The sequence below is a fragment of the Harpegnathos saltator genome, unplaced genomic scaffold (assembly GCF_003227715.2).
Source record: "Harpegnathos saltator strain DR-91 unplaced genomic scaffold, Hsal_v8.6 scaffold119, whole genome shotgun sequence".
Lineage (NCBI taxonomy): Eukaryota > Metazoa > Arthropoda > Insecta > Hymenoptera > Formicidae > Harpegnathos > Harpegnathos saltator.
The window spans coordinates 2,023,732-2,046,288 of NW_020229894.1; the positions used below are offsets into that span (position 1 = coordinate 2,023,732).

Genomic DNA, 22,557 nt, shown 5'->3' on the forward strand with positions numbered 1-22,557 from the left:
CGACATGCCGAACCATTCGGATTCCATGCAAATGGAACATCAATTTGGCGACCTCGCTTGCGCGTCTCTGACTCAGACGCTCGAGTGTGAAATTATTTTCTCCTTATGCAACGATTACATCGAGAGATCGCCGTCACCTCCTCGGTCCTCGCGAGAGGCTCCTCGCGTCGGGCTTCTCCGGAGGATAAACGCAGCCCGGTGAAGTGGAATAAAATAGGGTTGCCAGATTTGAGAATTGAAAAATTTCGATGGGCTTTCGAAAGAGTACTGGAAATGTGTACAGATGTGTACAGTTTGTGAAGATTGTACCGATAGATAAGAGACAAATTTAATCATCTGGATGATGTTTTCCATTTTAGCCGGACAGCGCCGGATATTGAGATGACAAAATCTGGCAAATTCAGATGAAGGGAGAGAGAGAGAGAGAGAGAGAGAGAGAGAGAGAGAGAGAGAGAGAGAGAGAGAGAGATCGGTTCGTCAAAGCGCGGCGGGATCGTCTCGACACGGGAAACGGGCGCGGCGCTGCGCACCGCGTCTTTTGTGGGCTAATCTCTGCCTAATTATCGAGCGGTTAATAGCCTGTGCGCCGGCTATTTAACTTGACGTTTCCCACGGAAAATTCCCGCGCACGCACGAACTCGCGTCGGTAATGAACGTCGTGGTCGCTCGCGATATAGGAAATCGTCGGTCGCCAAAGAGCCGCGCAGCAGCGTTCTCCCTCCGCGCGCTTGTTGACGGTCTCTCCACTCTCGTTCTCTTTTGCTCTCTTTCTCTCTCTCTCTCTCTCTCTCTCTCAATGTTTAGCGTAATTTAATCCGTTTAACCTCCGCAGGCAAACATTATTTTAGATAAGATAAAAACGCAGCTGTAAATTTCGAAATTGTCAATAAGCGCGTTACGGGCCAGTTGAGAAGTTTCGTCGTTGCGTAAAATAAATTATCTCACGGGTTACACCTGGCGTGAAATTGCGAGTCGAGATAAGCAGCGGGGTCGGCTGCTTAATTCGAGATACTTTCTTCGACATTCGCGCGACATTGACATATGGCGCAAGGGTGTGACGCGCATTGACGCAACGAGATCGCGCGCGATCGTGCAAACGAAGTGGCCCGAAGTCCGCGGTTGTAAACAGGATTTGTGAATAATTTCGGAGGAAGTCATGTGTCACATGTTTCTCTGGGGGTTTAACCGCGGTTCACGGGATTCACGGACGCGATAACACACACTCGGCTAATCTCGGAACGCAAATTGTTTTGGCTAATCCGCACGCACGCATGTTTCCTGCCGACGCATTCGAGACGGACGGATAAGCCGGAGTAAAACGGAACGATATTATTGTGCGTGACGCTATAATTCTTCGCGACGGCGCGAGGTGCGAATCGTACGAAATCGCGGGGGACAACGACAAATCGGTAACACCGCTATCTCGGTCGCTATCCGCTCGAAAACGCAACGCGGCGCTCGGTCGCTCTCGAGTTCTCAGTCAGAAGGGAACGAGAAAACACGTCGCCTCTTTTCCACGCATTTTAATCTGTTAATTGATGAACACAACAAAATATTCGCATTAAACAATTCCTACATGTAAAGGGATCGGGGATAATCTACCGCGCGATATTCTCATCTCTTTCCACAAAGTCTACCGCACCTGTCACTTCGACGTAGAACAGTCGTTGGCAGCAGGATGCTTTCGGCAACTCGTACTTCGGGGAGAGCACCGCTTCACGATCGATGTTGGATCGTGGCGGGTGAAAATCCCTCGGGTGCCGGTATCGACGAGCGCATCGGCGCCATATGTTAACATGTGCAAGAGCCGTTGCTCTATTCTCGCAAAAAGCGACTAATAAAAGAATAACTTGTCGACCTTCGATGTAGGCTACACTTCGCGGCGACTGGGCCGTCTCTTTTCCACCGCCGCGAGTCTCTCCCTCCCCATCAGCTGTTTTCTTCTATCTTTATCTCTCTCTCTCTCTCTCCCCCCCCCTCCCTCCCGCATTGCACTCCGTAAGTGTGCACCAGCTGTGTCCTGCGACTGTGTGCGTGTACGTGCGCGTTGCCAACTTTCCCGTATCATAATACACAGTGAAAGAATGTGGTTTCCCTTTCAAATTACAAAATATGTCAGGAGCGCGCGCCGGTTACGCCGGCGTGCACTTCCTTCATTTCCTCGACTCTGTTCTCTTCCGTCGATCCGATAATCAAGTTCCAAGTGACTTCGCTTCGCTCCTCTCGCGAGCTCGATGTCGTCTCACCACGACTCGGTTCAAATTACAAAATATCTCAGAAGCGCAGAGACGTCAATCTCACGTTCACATATATTAGTGAGAAAACGTGTAACGCCCGTGTAACGGTGGTGTTTGCACACTTGTCGCATTTGCATTTAATGTATTCGCTCGTATATTTCAGAGCCGAGGCTCAATCTTAGCTCGAGCCTCGCGCAGGCGCGCATCTTCATCATCCGCGAGCTCGATTGAAAACTCACATCCCGCTGACAAGCGGAACACCGCGGTCTCTAAAGGTTCAAACTGGAAAGGACAGCAGCTGCGTCTGAAACCTTGATTGAGATATTACATTGCCACAGGGGCGCGCAGTTTTATTATTGAAGAAGGACTTGACCCAGATTATCGGCGAAACAAAAAGAGAGAAGAAAGACACCCAGGCGATCCATCCTGGACTGTGAACCTGTCCGTCCCGACGTCATCTACGTCGAGCGGCCACGGTATCGCCGTCGGCGACGATTTGTATCATCTTTCATGTTATTAATTTAGACAGGAAAGGATTTATGTGGGCTGCACGATGAACCGGGTCAGGGACGCGGTTCTGCACGCGTGCGAGCGCGTGTGTGTGTGCGCGCGCTAGGCAAACCACCCGGATTCAAATTCCCTCGCTTATTTATTAACGATGAAAAATTCATGTTATTATGGCGACACAGCCTTGCGTCGAGGATATCTGACATGACTGTTGACAAAATATTTAGATACAACCGTTCTCTCTCTCTCTCTCTCTCTCTCGAGACACTGATTTTTCGGGCGTCATCTCGCTCTTGTATTTTTGCCCGATTAAAATTATTGTTCAACAAATAATTCTGCCGATAACCGCGCTCGTGCGATTCTTTAAAGGTCACTTTACTTTTGCATTTTCGGATAATCCAGATAATTAAGATAATTAATTTGGATAATAAAGACAACTGTCGCAGAGACAGACGCGCGATCGGGGATTCACACGACGCCTTCTTAATGCGAAGCGTTTTATTCGTACGAGTGGCGTGTAAATATGCAGACCGTTAATTAATTCCATCGCATAATTCACAAGAACGTTCAATTAACGATTACATGCGCTCCCTCCGGCGTTTGTATCTCGCGCGAGAGGATGCGCTTGGTCGTAAAGGAAACGCGACGCGTACACGGCGAGTATAAAAAAAGAAATTAATAACGCGGAAAAAGCGCTGCGCGCTTTCTCGTGTGTAGACAACAGGTTTTCTTCCTCCATCGTAGCTGCTGCTGTTGCCGCCGCCGTTGCTGCCGCCGTTGCTAATCCCTTCGCCGTAACTTCAGTACTTAAGAATACCCCGAACGGCAGCGAAGCAACGCCACTTGTCCGGCAGGTAAAACGGCTCGAAGACGTGCGGGAAAGGACAGTCCCATCCGGTGACCCTTTGAACCGGCGCCTCCAAGTACAAGAAGCACTCCGCCTGTTTTCGCCGGTTTCGCGATATGAGTATCGGAGATACTTTACGTGTGCGCGTTGATTAGCTCATGCGATTAGTTCGCTCGTGCAACACAGGGAACGTGAACGCGCTCGGGCTTTCGATCATCTCTCGGCTGGTTCGTTCTCTCTTCTTCCTTTGGAACTGTCCCACCGTCGCGTCGTCTCGGCTCGGCGATTAATCACCGGCAATTAATCGGTCGATAAATTCGAGAAACAAGCGATTAATCGGACACGCATTCGGAACCGGTTTCGACTTCGGTTTATAGCACCTTGCGCGCCCTGTGCGCGCGGAATATTAGCATCTCGCGCGACAACGTGTTAGGCATTAGTCGCGGCGCGGCGCGGCGCGGCGCGGCGCGGCGCGGCACGGCGTGTCTCGGCCGGCACCTCGCCGAGGACTCTTCCGAGGCAACGTCGGTCCGCGCATCGTCGCACAATGGGTTCCGCGTGTGTGCATGCATCTGGCGTGATTGCGTTACGGATGCCTTTATAGACCGGCGGCACTTTCTATTCACGGTTGCGCAAACCGGCCGGTCTCCTCCGGCCGGTATTGTTGGGTCCGCGAATCCGCGAGCGAGCCGATGAAAAGGGGATGAGGAAAGAGAGGAGAAACAGCTCGCCTTACCTGCACGGTCGCGGCGATCTCTGCCCCGAATCCGTTCGTCATCGGCGCTTCGTGGGCGATGACGACGCGTCCAGTTTTCCTCGCCGACTGCAACACACATATACATATATATATATATATATATATACACACATACATGGCACGTACGTATTTCGCGCTCGGTGTAATTTATCAGTCGGCCGGTCGTGGCGAGATCAATTCGCGCGGTGATTTACGTCTCGTCCTATATTGTGTCGCGGTGTAATAATAACTCGTATGTATACGCGCGCGCGCGCGCGGCGGCCCCCGATGGCTAAGTGGCCGCGTCGCATTAACGCACCGGCCGCCGAGCGGCACGAGCCGTTTTGTAACGGCTATCAAATGCAGGCTACACGTGAGACCGACGACGACGGAAATACGGACCGGGCGGGAACGGCTGCCGCCGAGCGGCACCTTGTGCGCCTCGTTGTTGTAAATCCGTTGACAAAGGTAACCAGATAAGCGGGCGCGACTGGTCGCGGGAAACGCCGCGCGTCGAATATGGGTTCACGTGCAGCGTTGACATTTTCCACTCGCAGCGCACCTCGCGCCTCGCGAACTCGGCGGAGTCACCGCGGTCTTCCGTCGGCCGAAGCCGGGGCTTCCCTAGATTTGCCGGGGTGAAATTTCACTCGGAAGTCGCCAACTCGAATTTTTATTTTATTTCTTATTTTATTTATTCATAATATACGCAAAGGGTGCAATTTGGTTTGGTGTTTACATTACTTGAGAATGGTATAACGACGTAATCCTGATACGAAATCCTGATACGGTTAAGATTTAGGTAAAATATTAGTTAAGATACAAATTTTCCATTTTTCCTTTTTCCTTCCCATTGTCTTTTTTCTTTTCGAGCAACTTTCCGCTCGTACCGAGCGAATGAATCCTCCGCTCTGAATATATCGCGGATCCGCGAGTGAACGCTCGCACTCGAAAGCGCAGAGAGCGAATTCGACGCTCGGAGCGCTCGGAGTCTCGCGCGGAAACGCATTCGCCTTGATCGAACTCTGCTATCTGTAATTTAGGTCTTACGTCGAATTCTCGATATTATATCTCACTTGTACGTTCGAAAAATCCCATTCGTACGGATCGGCAATCCACTCCGAGTCCGAGCGAAACGTTCACTCTCTTACGACTCCGAGCGGCGATATTTTCGCTTCGAGTAAGCGTGCGACTGTCGAGCCCCTCGAGCGGATTTTCATTCGTTTCGAGTGAGATTTCACCGCCAGGAAATTTCAACAGTACGCTTCCAGCGCGCTTATCCGATTGATATTTATGATATTCCGCGACGTATGTCCGCGCGACAATTAACCTTTTAACAGGCGCCGCGTCACACACTCGGACTATTGCCCCCTCGGCGAGGCGATTTCTCGATTTCGAAAGGAGAAAAATCAGCATCTGTCGATTTATAGGCTCTTAAAGGCCCTTTGTGCCTATCACTCGATTGACCGTCGGCAGAGCCTCTCTCTCTCTTTCCTAATTAAGTAACTTTGCTTCTCAAATAACTTTTACTTCCCCGATTCGAGAATAGCGAGACGGAGAAAGAACGAGGAGGACCCTGATGGAAAATCGTCCCGAGTACGAGCATTCGTGTCAAAAATAGAACCGTGACACGTCTCTCTCGTGTCTCTCAGTTGACAATCCGCCGCGTAATAAGCACCCGTGATCAAAACGCTCGCGCGTCCGCCGCGCCGCACCGCCCGTGTATTTACCAGGCAGCCCGCTTCTTCCGAACGGCGCAATCAACGAGTCCCGTCAGCCTCTTCGCGCGAGTTACAACGATCTCTCTCACCGAGGCGATGTATCAGAATTTCGTTCGAGCGGTTTGGTCTCGTTACGAAACCGCGCGCGTGCGCGCGCGCGGAGTTTTGCAGGCAGGCAAGCAACAGGCAGACATCGGCGGCGAGTAGACAAGACGGCGAATCCGCGACTGTATCGAAATTGCGGCGAAACGGGTTTCCAATTACGCTTACCTCGTCGTGTACGGTGCATAGGTACACACACACACACACACACACACACACACACACACACACACACATACACGCTCGTGCGCACCGCTATATAATATCAGCGGTTTGTAAACCGTGAGCGCGTACTGTACGATCGGCATATCATTAAGCGACCGGAGATCGATTAGCATAAATCAGCGCGATATTAGCGTCTATGGAAATCCGTACTATCGTAACCCGAGGGGGGCATGCGCGAGTCGCTCGCTTCGTTCGCTCACGACCACTTTTCATCCCGCTGTTGGACGCGTCGCCGCGACACAACATCCGCTTCTTCATCGCCGATGCGGCGCGTTTTACCGTCGCTGTAGGATCGCACCGCGATATCGGACGAGCGAGAATCCCCGCGATCGTCTCCCTCCCTCTCTCTCTCTCTCTCTCTCTCTCTCTCTCTCTCTCTCTCTCTCTCTCTCTCTCTCTCTCTCTCTCTCTTTCTTTCGCGTCGCCCGACATTCCGCGACTCTCGCGAGAACGCCTCCCCGCGCCAGCGTGGGCGACGTGATCGGCAATCTTGGCGATCGTCGAAACGCGCGTCTCGTCTCGTCTCGATCGTGGCGACGATTTTTGTCCACGCGATTTCGGAATCGAGCACGGTCATCTATCCGCGCATGGAGAAAGACGTTTCTTTCCGCTGAGGGGACAGCTGAGCGCGTATTTTTCAGAATCGTTATATCGGTAACTTATCTCGCTCGAGATACTGGAATTTGCTCTGAATTTAGAGTCGAGTGTTTTTTTTTTTCAATCGAATCGAATATATCTGTGATATATCGATAGCTAGTGAGCGATATCACGTATCTGCGAAGATGGCCCCTCTCGGATTTTAGCCGATTAATTTTTATCAATTAACTTTTATCAATTAATTATTTATAAAATAAAGAAAAGATCCGATCGCGCGCGATCCGAGCGCGATTGAGAGCGGAGCGAATCTTCCAGATTCCCACATTTCTCCCGAGAACCTTCGATTCCACACGTACGTCGATGCGCGACATTATGTTCCCAATCGCGATGGGTTTCACGAGCGAGAGAGAGAGCGCGCGCGCGCGCGCGCGCGCGTTATCGCGATGGAGAACGAGAAAGCTGCCTTGAGCGGCCGCGAGCGCGATGTCTTAGTCTCAAGGAAAATATCATAATAACGACGGAGAAATGAGATTGCCCACCTTGCAGACGAGTTCCGCGTCCCAAGGTAGAATGGAGACGAGGTCTATCACTTCGCAGGATACGCCGAGCTTCTCCCGCACCAGGTCGGCCACCTCCAGCAGGACGTGCACCTGAGTGCCCCAGCCCACGAGTGTGACCGCGTCACCTACGTGACAAACGAAACAAAGTACGTAGGTACAAAATGTGCGAGCGCGCATAGTCGCATAATAATCGTTCCACCTTGCACAACACAGAGTTCTCGCGCGCGCGCGAACGATCGCGTATGTGCGCGCGTTCCTTCTGGCGTATCCTGTTTCAGGACCGGTCATCGGCGAGAGTGCCGCTGCTCCGGCGATTGGATAATGGAAGGAGACGGTTACACTCGGTAAATTATATTCGCGGAGGCTCGATGCGCGCGTATGCGCGCCGATGGCGCGAATCGTTACTTTCTGCGACTTGAAATAATGTCCTTTACGTGCCTTCTTTTCTCCTTGGGAGAATGCGCGTTGCGCGAGAGCAGATGCTGGACAGAGACGGGAGAGAAAGAGGGAAAGAGATAGATACGGCCGGCTTATGGGAAGAACATTTTCGAAGGATGATCTTACGGCAAATGTTAATCAAATCGCGGCGCGCGATCGTTTCCGCGTTTCAGTCTGGTTCGCGCGTTTGGCAACGTGAATTATAAGACCGTCGTCGTGCGATCCGAGCAGCATCGCTTTTCAAGCGATGTTATTGCTCACCGATCGATGTAAATGTCACGAACGTCGATGATCGCTACCAAACCGGGGTTGGGAAGTAACGCGTTGCATGCAACGTCATCATAACGTTGCGAGTCATTTCGCTCCGTCAACATTACGTTTCTCTCTCCTTTTTTTCTTTTGTCAACAACGGTAACTCTGACATATATTTGACGCGTAACAATGAGGAATATGCTGTAAGAATTCTTTACTTCCTGAGTAACGATAACAAGTTGTTGTTTATCAAAATGACTGTAACTCTGATGAGTTATTCTTTTCTTTTCTCTCTAATGACTAAGCGAGCTGAGTGTTGTCTTCTGACAGATGGCGAGTTACTCTTAAAAAGCAGCTTCTCCAGCCTTGTCCCAAAGACGAGACCGAGCCCCAGGCTTGAACGCCGTAAAACGACGGCTGTTACCTTTCCTCACGACCTCAGCCTTGCCGATTTCGATCTTGTAGTGACCCACGGGCACATCGTCGACCGCCTTGCGGTAGAGAATCTTGGGTTCAAACATAATACACGGATCCGGCTCTTCTATGCAGCTCAACAGCAAACCTTTCGCGTGCATCGCTCCGCGAGGCACGACGATCTGAAAAAGAAGCGGGTACTCCTGTGAGAAACGCATAATTGGTCCTGACGATTTCCTCGTTCACCTCGCTCACCGCACCGCACGCGGATAAGCCGCCGCGCCGCCGGTCGGTAATCGGCGGCTGCGATTCTCCGACGGCCTTAAAACGCGCGCGTGAAATTGATCGACTCCGTCGGCGCGATATTACGCATCCCTCTCGTAATCGCGCGATGTACGATAGCAGCGACGGTCGGGCATTAGTGCGCGCCGGCGAAACTTTCTTCATGCATACGTAGAGTGTATACGTCGTACAATATTCATGGAATTTGTTGAAGAAAGTTGAGAACCGGCGCGGAACACACAGCGAAGGCACGAAGGGTGTCCTTGATGGTGGAAATCTAGTAGCATCGACCGTACGCTGCTCTTCCCGACTTGAAGGACACTTTAAGTAACAATCGAATTTAATTGTATCTCATCATCTCCGAAGAGGGGAAACGCTTTACTCGCTGTTACTCGCGTTAGAATATTGGTGCGTTAGAATATTGGAATATATTGGTTGACCTTCAGGCCAGGAGTGTGCGCGAAGTAAGCCTCTGGACTTTGGGAATGATAAAGACCGCCGTGGCCGACCGCTCCGCAGGGTGCACGGACCGTAAGTTTGCCGCAGTCGAACATGTTGCCGCTTCGATATCGCATCTTGGCCGCTTCGTTTACCAACTGTGGATACAACAAATGTGTGTCTGCATAGTATCGTTGGATCAACTTGAAACGAATTATCGCGTTGCGCTCTGAACGATCAATAATCGATTATATTTCACGCAAACACGTTTTGACGTTTTCTTTATCTTCGAGCAAGAGTACATCTTTTCTAATTTATCGTACATTTGTGTGGCTTAAGGCGCTCTTAAGCGACAAATCGAAGATTTATATAGGATAGGAGAAAATTGTTTCGAGCAACACCTGATCGAAGGCTGGAAATATGTAGTCCGCGAATTGGATTTCGGCGATCGCCGACACTCCAGCGTTGGCTAAGCCGATTCCAAAACCGACTATCCCCTGCTCGCAGAGAGGCGTATTGAAGACACGATCACCGCCGAAGTGTTTCTTCAGGTTCATGGTGCAACGGAAAACACCTCCGAACGCTACGTCCTCGCCGAATATCACTAAAAGTTTTATAAGAAACGATTAGCTATCTAGAATCTCGAGACTATTTCTCATGAAAGATACAAACACGATTTGGATTCATCTTTGTATAACAAATGAAAAAAATTAACGCGGTGTTTTGGGGTGAAACGAGAAATTAAAATCGAAGTAATTTGCGCAAATTATGCGTGTCTATCCAAGCTCCTAATGTAATTCTGTAAAATCGAACACTTGCCAGTGCGCGGATTGTTCTCCATTGCGACGGTGAGCCCTTCATTTATGGCTTGAAACATATTCAGCTTTTGAGTCTCACCTGAAAATACAAGTGTTGAAATTATTGAGAAATTTCGATATATTCGCGTCTGGCGGGGAGCACTATTTTGACATTTTCAATATTCACAAACGCCAACACGAGTCAACATTAGTAATCGAAAGAATTATTGCAAAAATACCAAGGAGATAAAAATAATAGAGTTGCATGTAACAATAGGAGTAATTATCGTAGAAATAATTGACATGTATGAAACTCGAACTCAATCGCGCGAAACAAACGCGCGACGCAACATCGGGTTGGATCTTTGAACGATCGTCCGAGTGATTTCTATAATTTCGTTTAATCAAGACAATTACGATAATCGGCCGTTTTTCTACTGATGTTTTCGTTTTGCTACCTCGTGAATCACTTGAATCTGTTCGTTTCTCGCAAATGAATAGAACAAATGAATAGAAGAAGTCGTGTCGGCCATATTGACGCGATCCGAGGATCGCAATCGTGATTACCGGTGTTATTCGGCCTCTCGCTCGGAAAGTAGGTAAAGTGCGCCGCCCTGACATGTTTGAATTCGATGGCGGGAGCGGCGACGCGACTCAACAGCTGCTTTCCTCCGCCGCACGCGGCGTTTCGCACGAGCCGCACGCTTAGTTTGCCGAGCATCGTCCTGCGTGGAAGCGCGCCACTGCTCGGACCAGGTGTCACGTGATCACGTTATACGTGTAGATTGGCGTTTGCCAATTTGCGTTTCCGCTCTTATCTCAATTTACACACAATGTGAGCAGGCGACCGGCGCGCGGAGAAGGGCGAACGGCCTTTCGCGCGACCTCAAGCGGAATTTCGTAAATTTCAAGCAACGTCGACCTCGGGAAAGGCAACGCTTGCGCAACGAACGAGTGAACGTTCCAGCACGCGTTCAGCGAGCGACCGCCATTTGTACTGCCAACGTTCGCCTCGAATTGGCGGGATTTTCTAAATTTCCGACTCGCTAAGTTCCAGCCAGCACTTCGAAGGTCACAGATTTCTTCTCCCCGGCTGAACCAGATTGCGCTTTTTACGCTCGGAATGAGAAACTAGTATATTATATAACCCAGCGTTAGAGCTTTCCAATCGAGTAATTGCACTAGTTGTGAGCCGAGGAGAGAGAGAGTAGAACGCCTGCTGCTGCGTTCGTCGAAGCTTCCAAGGGTTCGAAGGACGAATTCGTTCGTTGATTCGACACTCGATCACCTACACATGGCCGTTGACAGACGCACGACCCCAAACGAGCAATTGACCGGCGTCGGGCCGGCAGTTACAACACACCTCGATATCGCGCACGCGAGCGAGAACTGCGTGTGTCTTTCCTGCGTGTGTCTTTCCGAACGCGCGTCGTCGGCCGGACAAACAAGAGTGGGAGCAGAACGCGGTAATCTGCGCCATTCTGTCACGTGTCGCATCACTTGCTGAATCGTTTTACGCTTATCGAGTCACTTTGCTCGCCTATTCTCTCCATTGAACTTGATCAATGGCATTTCGATGATCGCGAAACGACGGCTGGCGTAATCATATTCGCCAAAGTTGCGAATTTAGAAGCTTGCTGACGTAAACGTAGCGGACTTTTACGCTTGAGCGCATTTAACGGTATCGTTTTGTTGCTTTTGACTTCTTTATTATTGTTATTGTTTTATTTTCACTTTATTCTGTTTTGTTTCTACTGCAGATCGCAGGCGGCCGGGCTTCCGTATGAAGTACTCGACGAGTACGGTGTTTGCACACTTGAAGCGGCTTTGAAAAAGGTCAGCGGACTTGAATTTCTTCTTTTATTTTCTCTCAACAATGTCAATGTCGCAAAATTATTTATTTTACCGACCGATCAGCCGCCAGGGAAGAATGTCGTTACGAGCTTCTCGGAGAAGCTGCGTGCATCTAGGTAGCGTCCCGCACGCGAATCGATGTAACGGACGTTGCGGCAGACTCTGTTCTGCCAGCACGGAAACGCGGCTCCTGTGGCCGCGGGACAGGATCTGCCATTACGGACTCGTGAGAGCAAGACGCGTTCTCCCGGATCGGGGAGAACAAGCAACTCAAATTCAATTGTTTTCTCGTTGAGCAGGGCTACACCCTCCTGGCCTTCCACTGGTTGATCCTGGATTAATGGCAAACATGAGTGATAGATCGAGTAACGGTGATTACAAATATCAGAGAGACGATGAAGATAAGTCTTTAGTCAGACTTCCGCTGGACAAGGACCAGGATAAGGAGCATCAGATTGATAAAGCCAGCGAGCTTGTGCGCGAGCTGCTTCAGGAAAAGATCGAGATCAATCAGAAACTGCCCCATGCGACTCGGCTGCTGGACTTAGGTGAGTAAAGACGAGCCTGCCGGTTTTTTGTTGTCACCGTTTCGTGAAATGAGTTCTCCGAATCCGGCAGACACATTGATCTCTCGCGAATCACTGTTCTGCCGAACTTCGACGGACTCGGAATCTTTCTTGTGACGAAACATTTGAATAACAATAAAGATGTGTGCGCGTGTGTTTAGTTAAAGTTTAAGGTGGCAATCTGAATGCTTTGCTGTAATATTGGATATTGTTTCTTATAGAGATCCAAAAGATACAAGCTATCGGCAAGCCACTGAGGGATTCGAAATATGTGGATATTTACCGTGAAAAACCCGTTCGCGTCTCTGTCAAGGTTTTGGTACCTATTCGTGAACACCCCAAGGTAAGATAATTTATTTGCATAAACGTTACATTATTACTTATTATCACAAATTATATTTTTAACGAGGTGCCTGTGCAAAGTAACTTTTTGCCAATTCTGCTTATTTATTTGATATCATACAAATGATCGTAAACATTTTTGAGATATTTCAGCTATGCAATTTGCTTGTTTAGTTTAACTTTGTCGGGAAATTGTTGGGTCCAAAAGGTAACTCTATGAAACGTTTGCAAGAGGAAACTATGTGCAAGATGGCAGTATTAGGTAGAGGCTCAATGAGAGACAGACAAAAGGTAGGATGTGTCTTGTTTTTATCTTAGTATGTTATTTCATTCTACATATAAAATGAATGTCTTGCCCATTCTTCATCTTAGGAAGAGGAACGTCGTTCTTCCTTGGATCCAAAGTATGCACATCTTACTGATGATCTGCATGTGGAGATCACTGCACTCGCACCACCAGCGGAAGCCTATGCTCGTATCGCTTTTGCACTTGCTGAGGTACGCAAGTACTTGATTCCCGATAATAATGACAATATACGTCAAGAACAGATGCGAGAGATGGAGATGAGTATGTCCGATGAGTCAACTACAGACGAACGTAGACCAGCTATGAGGGGGCCTTCAGCACCTGCTACTGGTGGCATAATAAGACCTACTACTAGGCCAACATTACCTAGGACATCTAGAGGTTGGTTGCATGTCTACATTAAGAATACGATGCCAAGTATGAGGATGTAAAGAAAAAATTGCCAGCTTTTACAGAATATGAATGAGAATATCCAAGAGATAAAGATAAGATTTTCATCTATTTCATGGTAATTAAAGGACATCTGTCAATTTGATTTTTCAGCCATTCTTCCTCCACCACCTGCAAATCGAGGCCCACTCTCTCGGCCTGTGCCACCTAAAACAAAAGTGTTTTCCATCTTGGATCGCGCGAGAGCTGCTATGGATCAGAGTTACGGGTGAGCTTGCATTCCTTAGGAGTATATACCACATGCTTGTTGAGGTAAGTCAAATAGTGCATCGAGTATTCTTCATCGTTACAGTTATGAAACTCCAACTCCTCCGCCAAGCAATCGTGTAGGATCGCATCATGATTATGATTACCATACAAGTTCGACTAGCACTACTCGATATGGTGATCGTCATTATTCATCAAACTCTGGGTATGTTTCAAAGCATTTATAATTAATGTTTTGAAAGAAACTTTTAATGTTGTGAAAGAAAACATACAACAAAGCATTTAAATTAATTTAAACTTTGCACTACTAATTGCCGTTCGTATTTCGCATAAATCTCTCTTTTTTCGTAAAGATGCATTATTTAGACTTACTTTCATTTGGATATCATTCTATGTTCATGATAATAAAGTTCCTATTTTGCAATGATGTATCAGTCATGTTATACAATTACTACCGCTAAGTGTCGGATACTTTTGTCTTTTCTTAACAGAGACGACATGTATTCCTCTTCAAGATACACTACTTATGAATATGAAGATGATTCTGGACCACATTCTTCACATGATTATTACGAATCTTCAGACTATCCAGGTAAAGTACTAAATGTTTTTATTATATTTGATCGACTAATATGAATTAAGTTAAAACTCATATTAAACAACTTTTTTAAATCCCATTTTTAATAACAATGAATTGGGCTAATAACTTCTGCAAATGTCTAAACAGATAGATTTGTGATATTAATATTTTCCACAAGTATGCTTGGAAGCTTGGAAACTTGCTCGGAGGCATAAACTTTGGAGAATTTTATGAAAACAATTTCTTGTGTAATTTCCGTAAAAAAATTAAATCATTGAGATCACACAGGGCAGGTATCATTTTAATAAAAAACAAATACAAACAATGTCCATGTATATATGTAAAATGAAAATATTTAAATGTGTCATGCATGAAAATGCATCGAGAACTAAAATTACTCAACTCATTTTAATTAAATGTTTAGCTTGATTCCGCGTGCAAGAAGAATATCAAACAATTCTTTAATGGCCGTGACGCGAGAAATCGAACATAAGATAATAATAATAACGCGAGATATCCCATAACTAGACTCTTATTGGCCCGTTATTCTTACTGGTTGGCCAGAAATGTTTAGTCATTAATAATAATATAAAACACACAGACTGATCAAACTATTATAAAATCTAATGACATGTGAAAGAGGGGAATACGCCCCACCAGCGGCGATTGCCGAGCGACGCTCGTGCATGCGATTGAGCTCCTCGCGACGACGGAGGCGATATTTTCGAAAATGCGGTGCCGCATTGTTTTATCGCCCGATTTCTCGCCGCTCTCGTAATTTCGACTCACGAGCATTGTTACATAGGTAAAGATCTGTGGAAAACGACGAGCCGCCCGTAGACATTAGCACATAGTCTATTAACGATTATCGTGTGGTGTCCGTAATCCAAATAATTAAAACGTATCAATCCATGCAATTCGCAGAAGAATCATCGAGCCGCGCATGGAAATCGTACAAGACCACAACGACGTCGGGCACTACCTCGCGCTACCGCACCGCCCCGTATACTCGCCCTTCCAAGTAAACACCTATACAAAAATCATCCGTTAAATTTATATCTTGTTATTAATCATCCACATGTTCCTCTAAATATTTTCTTTTTCTGAAACATTATTATTTCATAGCACTAATCCGTCGGCGAGTAATCCTCCTAATGCACGGCGGCCTATGATGCCCACGATGCAGAAACCGGTAAACGAAAGAAATCGTCCGTAAACAGTTGCAGAGAGGCACGGGGACTAACACGATGATTAAAACGGTAACGACGCGCAAATATTATCACTTTCTCTATCTTGATGATTTGGAGCAAGTACAAAATCAGCAGAGGCGTTCCATTCTCTTACGCTGAAAAAAATCTATTCGGAAGATCCGTCTTTCATTCAATTTCTCCTCTTCGCGAGGATCATTCATTCAATCATTCCCATTCTTTCTCTCTTTTCTTTCTTTGGTTGCGGAAATCAATCATCTTGATTTTATTATCCTCCTCGGTTTTTTCTTTTGTGTATATATAAACTCAATGATTTTCAGATGAATTCTCGCGGACGCTGAAAGAATAAACAGAAACTGACTCATAAAATTAAAATGGGTGTATTTGTTATACTGGGTGGGTCTGATAATCAACACGACATCGTATACGTGAGCAAGTAGAACATGCAAATGCTGTGTTGCACAATTTAATTATGATAGTTATTGACAAAATTGATTAAGATTGACGAATGCATGAGCGCCGGAAGTGGAAGAAAACAATAGAAGCAGTACTGTAGACATGACTACGCGCTGAACGAATGAATTTGTAAGCTACGCGTCTTTTTGAAAGCCAACATTAATAAATGGATAATTTTATTTTATTGCTGAATTCCAGTGTATAGTTCTTATTCAGCTCGATCATAAATATTGGAACAGGTTAAGTACGCTTCTAACAGATAATTCTACGATCTTACGGCATACGTAACTGCCGATTTAACAGCCGATTTTCTTTAACTTCCTTTTTGATAATCTTTCAATTTTTCTTCAACTTTTTGATAGCTACTCCGGAAATTGCAAAACGGTGTAACATGTTCTCGATAAATTCAACGTACTCTATCTGCTCGCAAACAGTATTGTGTTAATTATCTGATACCTTCGTGTATGTAGTATATATATATATATACTATATATATATATATATATATGTGTGTATATTTATACTATAATACTATTACCACTATAGTAATTACTACTACATGCACCTAACCTCGCATAAAAATTTATTCCGTTGGAAATTTTTAATCGATTTAAACTTTTACCCCATTAACGATATTAAATGACCCAAATTACCCAAGTTACAATGATTAATTTTCTGGAAAATCATTAATCCCCTTTCCCGGAATTCCCTTCCTAAAATTTCTGACCAAGGAAGGATTAAACTATTGACAAGGAAGTAAAGGATCAAGAGGATCGCATAAAATGCATAAAACGTTGAGACAAGCGATTAACATCGCGTAAAGGTGAAATGACAGCTACAAGATTGTGTCTTGTATCTGATTACATTTATTAATCGCATACATATATTCCTAAAAAGTCGTAGTATGTACTTAATTCCTTCGTATATCTGTGTTGATCGAGCTGAATAAGACACACGGTAAAATTCTACGAAATCTTTGACCAAGCTACTCATTTATTTGTGTTTTGAAAGCATGTAGCTTTTGAAATTCGTATATGTTGAGATATATTCAATAAAATATTATAGTGTCATAAATAGAATAAACTAAATAAGTAAAATGAATCACACAGTGCTAATTAAATTTATAAACTCATAAATCAAAATTATAAGTTTATGAAAGTCACTCTAATACGACGCTATGTTATTTATTTAATATGCATAGTCAGTCCCAATCATAAAATGCATAATATGTAGATTTACACGCGTAAAGAGATATTAATTATGTAATGTAGACTGCTCTGATTCATGACAAATCGAAGTGTAACTGATAATTTCAAATACGTAAACAAAAACATTGAATATGATCTCTAAACAAATCTGTCGTTAAAATAATAATACATTCATTCTGTACACTTTGTAACTATCATAAATTGAAATAAATATGACGTAATAACAGAGGAAGCATTTTATATTGAAAAATACATTGAAATAAAACTCCCCGACCACCAAATGCGCCAAGTCTCTTCAACAATCTTAAACAAAAGAAAAATATGTACATATCTTTGCGCACGATATATAGTTTTGCGTTTCGTGGCTAAATCTTGCAGGAATCTCTCTCCACTTTTCGTTCTCTAGGGCTTGTGTTTGTCATTCTTCTTTGTGTTGAATTTTCTTCTTACAAGAGCCATTTAACCCCTTGCACTATGATTTAGTACAACACACGTCAAACTCGGTGATAAAGCTGCATCTGTAATGCTCATAGGTCTATATAAATCATAAGTTGCAAAACGCAAATCGCAGACGCAGAACAACGCAGAACAGACGCGTACACGTAAAAATTGAACCACGAGATCTTGTGTTTCTTATGTTTGACCAGCGAAACATATGACGATCTTACTCGTGCTTCTTATATTTCTTTATGGTCCGATATACGTATCGCAAGCCTGACACGTGGTTTCTTATGTTTGGCTCACAAAGCATATCACGTGTCTCATACGCGTGTGAAGTTGGCTCCGCACTTTACGAATTTTGAGTTTTTCTTTATTGTGCCGTATTGTGCTATGTTTGTGCTCGCATTTGCGTCGCAAACGCGAGACCGATAACTTCAATAACATTTGAGAAAAAAAGTAACAACAAAAATTTGTCAGCCTCGCACTTTTGTCCGAATGAACCCAGTTTTTGTTTGTGAATTCCTACTAATTTGTGCCGTTTGAAGAAACTGGATATCTCCTTTCGTTCAGTAGAGAAAAAATGTTAAAGTTAAAATATAAATTAACAAATAACTTTTTCTACGATGCATTTATCGCAGGTCTGCAAGTTGTGCGCTAATCGAGTACAATAAGAAACCACTTAGAGATGTATCGAAAACTACTCAGATTGCAAAGAAAGTTTACAAAAATTTTTCACATTTTCGAAATTTCGAAAGTTGTGCCGGATTGTGCTAGTCAAACCCAACAACTTCTTCCAATTGCAAAATATCCTCAGATACTTTTCGCTGGTTTTCGCAGTACGAGCATTCAAAGAAAGTAATTTTTAGAAATAATTTTCAGATCACTGTAGTTGCGAATTGCGGTGCAATAATACGGCATAAACGTAGCACAATGCAGCACAATTCGAAAAAAATACAAAATTCGAAAAGTGCGGGGCCAACTTCACACACATGTGTCTCACACGATATTATGGCATAAGAAGTTAAACTATGTAAAATACTTGTATAATCACTAATAAATCAGATTATTAATTGCAAGTGATAAAATCAGTAAGTTTTACATGTTAAATCGTTAAATCATTAACGTGTTAAATACACGTCAAGCACGTATCGAGAATATATCATATCAAGTACGTGAAGAGAAGAGAAGAGAGAAAGGTATATTCGATGTGGAGAGCCGAGAGTTAATTCTAAGTTCCAAAGTTACCCAGTTCGCTCGCGAACATGGAAAGATCGTACATCCTCCCGTCTTGTTCTAATATTGATGTTCATGTATTTCACTTAGGTGGGTAAAGGGTCGAGAAGATCGCGTGGGAATCGCGCTCTTTGTGGCATGAAATATATTTGGTACTTCCGATCAACGGATTTTCAAATGCCGTGAATTGATGTGAGTACACTCTTTACATTTTATTCGCAATTATTCGCTACAAAATGTGTGGGACTGGCGTATAATTGAACTATTTGCTTTGTGTTAAGAAAAATTTTTGTTGATCTGCTTATAAGAATAGGAGATAAGAGACACTCGAGAATAATAATCTGAATAATATTTGTAGGATTTAATGAAATATACCAGTAGCGTTTCTTATGGGAAAATGGAAGCACACAACACGCATCTATCCTCGGCAAATATTTCTGGTATGTCGGGATCGATCAAAAGACTCGATCACTGCATGTGAAGTTTGACTTTATTTTATTCGATAGAATCGAATTATTCGTCGATCAAGTAACAATCGTCGTTTTCTACAACAATCGTTCTCACAGCATTCGTACACTATGATCGTATAAAAAGCGGCCGGTTTATTGTCGAAAAAAAGCACCGGAAATCGAATCGAATTTCGTGATTGACGACCAGCTTAGGTCAACTTTATATTATGACCGATGTTGATCTCAGATCGATTAATAAAGGCAATTAAGAGAGAGAATATTTCCCTGAAAGTATCATTTAAAATAAGAAATCCGCAAATCATAGAATATAATGTACCGAGTGTGGAAGAGAAGCGAACACAACGTTCGCGGAACTATCGAAACAAAAACGAAGCAAAAAGTGTAAACTTATTCCCTGCTGTCAATAAACGTCGCTCGTTGTCGAACGCCGCGCAAACACGCAATCAAGATTTGCTCGACCTTCAGAGCGGTCAAACATACCTTCGTACGTCGCGCGCTTTTCCAGGCGTTTAATGTGTTCCCGGCCGGCGAGTGGCGCGCATTGAAACGTTCTTTTTCATTCTGCCCGGGTGATCGAAACATTTCGTCGGTCCTCCAAATACTTTATAAGACTCTCGTCGGCGTTTGCGTTATTCAACACGACTTACTTTCGATCGAATCGTGTGTACGCGAGTGTCGGTGCTACAATGGAGCAGCCTAGGCAGGATGCCAGGACAGCGAGCCACGGGAAACGACGTCGTATGTTCTCAAGGTGTGCCAAATTATTTATTTTACAGCCGTTTGTACCGAGAATAAAGAAATACCCGAGTCGAAGTTTAGTTTAGCCGGCGTTCATAGTCCGTTATCATTTGATAATTATAGTTTCACGAATCCTCGATTATTCGTCAACTCAACCCAAACTATTTGATACATTATTTTGTATAAGAAAACTGCCACAAACAACCAAATAACGGTCTGAATGAATACGCATCTGTAATTAATTGTTATCAATTAAAAATATCGATTCATTCATAACTATGAACATCGGCTTTGGAAATTAATTTCAATCTCAAGTGCAAATCTCTTCAAGTGCTGATTTTTACGTCCAATGATGCTCTTCGGTTCATCGCGCCGATATAGACCCTCGTTTTCATCAGCCAAAAAAACCTTTTTATTCTGCTTAACTTTATTATTGTACGAAATTCAAATTTAAATTTCCGTTGGTAAATACTGCATTGTTGGATACGTAATTGTTATCTTTGCCTTTACAGCTTCTTTTCGAAGCTACGCGTTTTGTCGAGACTTTCAACGTGAGAAGAAAAAAGATATTTTAAAAACAAAAATTTTTTTTACGCCTTTTATTTACTTACCCCTTAACCCTTATTTTGGTATATTAATATTTGCTAATCTCACGCATTACATTTGTAGCTGTACAAGCTATATTAAGAAATTATCGATTAAAATTGAAAATTATTCATTTTACATTCAGACAATAGGAATGAGAATAATTATATATTTTATGTCATATATTCAGATTACATTCAAACAAAATAGTGAGATTATCCAATATTAAATAATTCTGAGGTAAGTCTTTCTTCACTTCGAATGACTTCGAGACAACATATGGAGAAAACGGCAGCAATAAACGGCATTGGTGGAGTCCAAGGTAGGACTATAACTTATAACGCCTACTCCATAATTAATCCTTCAAGTCCAGTGAAATTTGCAGGATTAATGTGGAATCCAAATTTCGACTCGGGTAATAATAGCTTATAACACGTTCGTTAATAATGGTGATATAAACGGATAATAATGATAATATATAATTCTATTTTGCCGATTTGATTTTGATAGCTTAATGTTTATTATTTATGTATTTATTATTTATATATGTTTATTATTTTGAGAGTTCTCCTCATAGACTATCTTTTCTTTTTTTAATGTAACTGTATAAAACTGATTTTATGTGGAAAGGAAAAAAAATATCACACACGTGTGTGACACAGATAGAACGAACGTGTAATATTATCGCGGCTATAAAAACAGACTGGTCTGTAGATTTACGGACTTGTTGTTGTACTCAAGGAGAATACTCGTCTCCTCAAATCGCTCTTAAAGCGAGCTTTCGAAATTTTGCCGGCGGCAGGCCGGCAACAATTTTCCGCGAAAAGTGCGGCCGTTAAGATGTTAACGTCCGTTGGGGACGTTCCAAGTTATCCGTTACATTCAGAACGAATTCCGACTTTCGTCGTAACGTTTTCGCGCAAATCCCGCGATGATGTTGAGCTGTAAACAGTTTTGCGTGATACTTATTATCACGCTGCTATTTATTTCCCATACAATTCTCATACAGTGCTGGATGTTTTGCCGGCGTAACGATAAACTAATTATCGGCGACCTTGTTGACCTCGTTGCGATTGCATACGGCACCCCCGTCGCCGCGGGTTCGCGTCGTATCCGATGTGGCGGGGATGCAACAGGTCGTTCCGGTTCGCATTTTACTGAAACTTACCGCGGTCTCCGCGCGATTTGCATATCACCGCGTCGTATCATTCTTCCGCTCCTTCGTTTCTCTCTCGCTCAAGTATAAATTTGAAAACTGAACTTTTTAAGTAGTAAATTAAAGCAGAGTAACTTTAAAGGAAATTAAACGTTTAAATCTCTCTGAAAAGTGAGACGGGACCGCGCGTAGGCGTCCCCTCCTTTTCTGAGAATTACGTTATCCAGCGCACGTTGTGCCGCAATTTTTGCGCGCTCTCCCCTCTGCAACGGGTACTGATTTTTCATCACGAGGAATTGCTTAGAAACAATATTCTTATTTATTTATCACACACCAATATACAAAAATGAACTGTATAATCAATATCAGAATATAATATACTACGAAAAATTCAAATATATTTAATAAAGATATATCTGTGAGTATATCTTACAAGATTAGAATGATGCTTCAACTTGAAACAAAAATCATCTACAACATTCTTTGCAGTTGGCACAGAAATTCTGGTAGAAAAACGTATTTCTACGGCCGTCCTAAGGATTATAAATAAGTATTAATTTACGGGAGTCCTTAGCTTCTAACAAATCGCCTAAGTAGTCGTGA

General features: G+C 44.2%; 2 protein-coding genes across 5 annotated transcripts; one reads left to right on the forward strand and one right to left on the reverse strand.

Annotated features, from left to right (window-relative positions):
* Nucleotides 1-1,508: 1,508 nt before the first annotated feature.
* On the reverse strand, nucleotides 1,509-10,874 carry BckdhB (Branched chain keto acid dehydrogenase E1 subunit beta). Its single transcript, XM_011156285.3, has 8 exons — nucleotides 10,721-10,874; nucleotides 10,176-10,253; nucleotides 9,758-9,960; nucleotides 9,359-9,514; nucleotides 8,647-8,818; nucleotides 7,512-7,657; nucleotides 4,328-4,414; nucleotides 1,509-3,685 (listed from the first exon to the last, which is right to left on the reverse strand). The coding sequence occupies exons 1-8, from the start codon at nucleotides 10,872-10,874 to the stop codon at nucleotides 3,545-3,547; spliced, it is 1,137 nt and encodes a 378-aa protein (XP_011154587.1). The 3' UTR covers nucleotides 1,509-3,544.
* Nucleotides 10,875-11,635: 761 nt separating this feature from the next.
* Nucleotides 11,636-19,732, forward strand: LOC105192269 (KH domain-containing, RNA-binding, signal transduction-associated protein 3). 4 transcript variants are annotated; one of them, XM_011156287.3, is made up of 12 exons: nucleotides 11,636-11,834; nucleotides 11,914-11,989; nucleotides 12,307-12,555; nucleotides 12,795-12,916; nucleotides 13,090-13,206; nucleotides 13,288-13,603; nucleotides 13,766-13,880; nucleotides 13,965-14,084; nucleotides 14,371-14,471; nucleotides 15,384-15,480; nucleotides 15,585-15,718; nucleotides 15,988-16,203. In XM_011156287.3, exons 3-11 carry the CDS (start codon nucleotides 12,348-12,350, stop codon nucleotides 15,673-15,675), a joined length of 1,287 nt encoding a protein of 428 aa, XP_011154589.1. In that variant the 5' UTR covers nucleotides 11,636-11,834; nucleotides 11,914-11,989; nucleotides 12,307-12,347; the 3' UTR covers nucleotides 15,676-15,718; nucleotides 15,988-16,203. The 4 variants fall into 4 exon arrangements, 3 of the variants coding, with proteins under 3 accessions (XP_011154589.1, XP_025160528.1, XP_011154591.1); XR_003113834.1 differs by lacking the exons at nucleotides 11,636-11,834; nucleotides 11,914-11,989; nucleotides 15,988-16,203 and adding exons at nucleotides 12,071-12,123; nucleotides 19,096-19,197; nucleotides 19,364-19,732; XM_025304743.1 differs by lacking the exons at nucleotides 11,636-11,834; nucleotides 11,914-11,989 and adding an exon at nucleotides 12,071-12,123.
* Nucleotides 19,733-22,557: the final 2,825 nt, after the last annotated feature.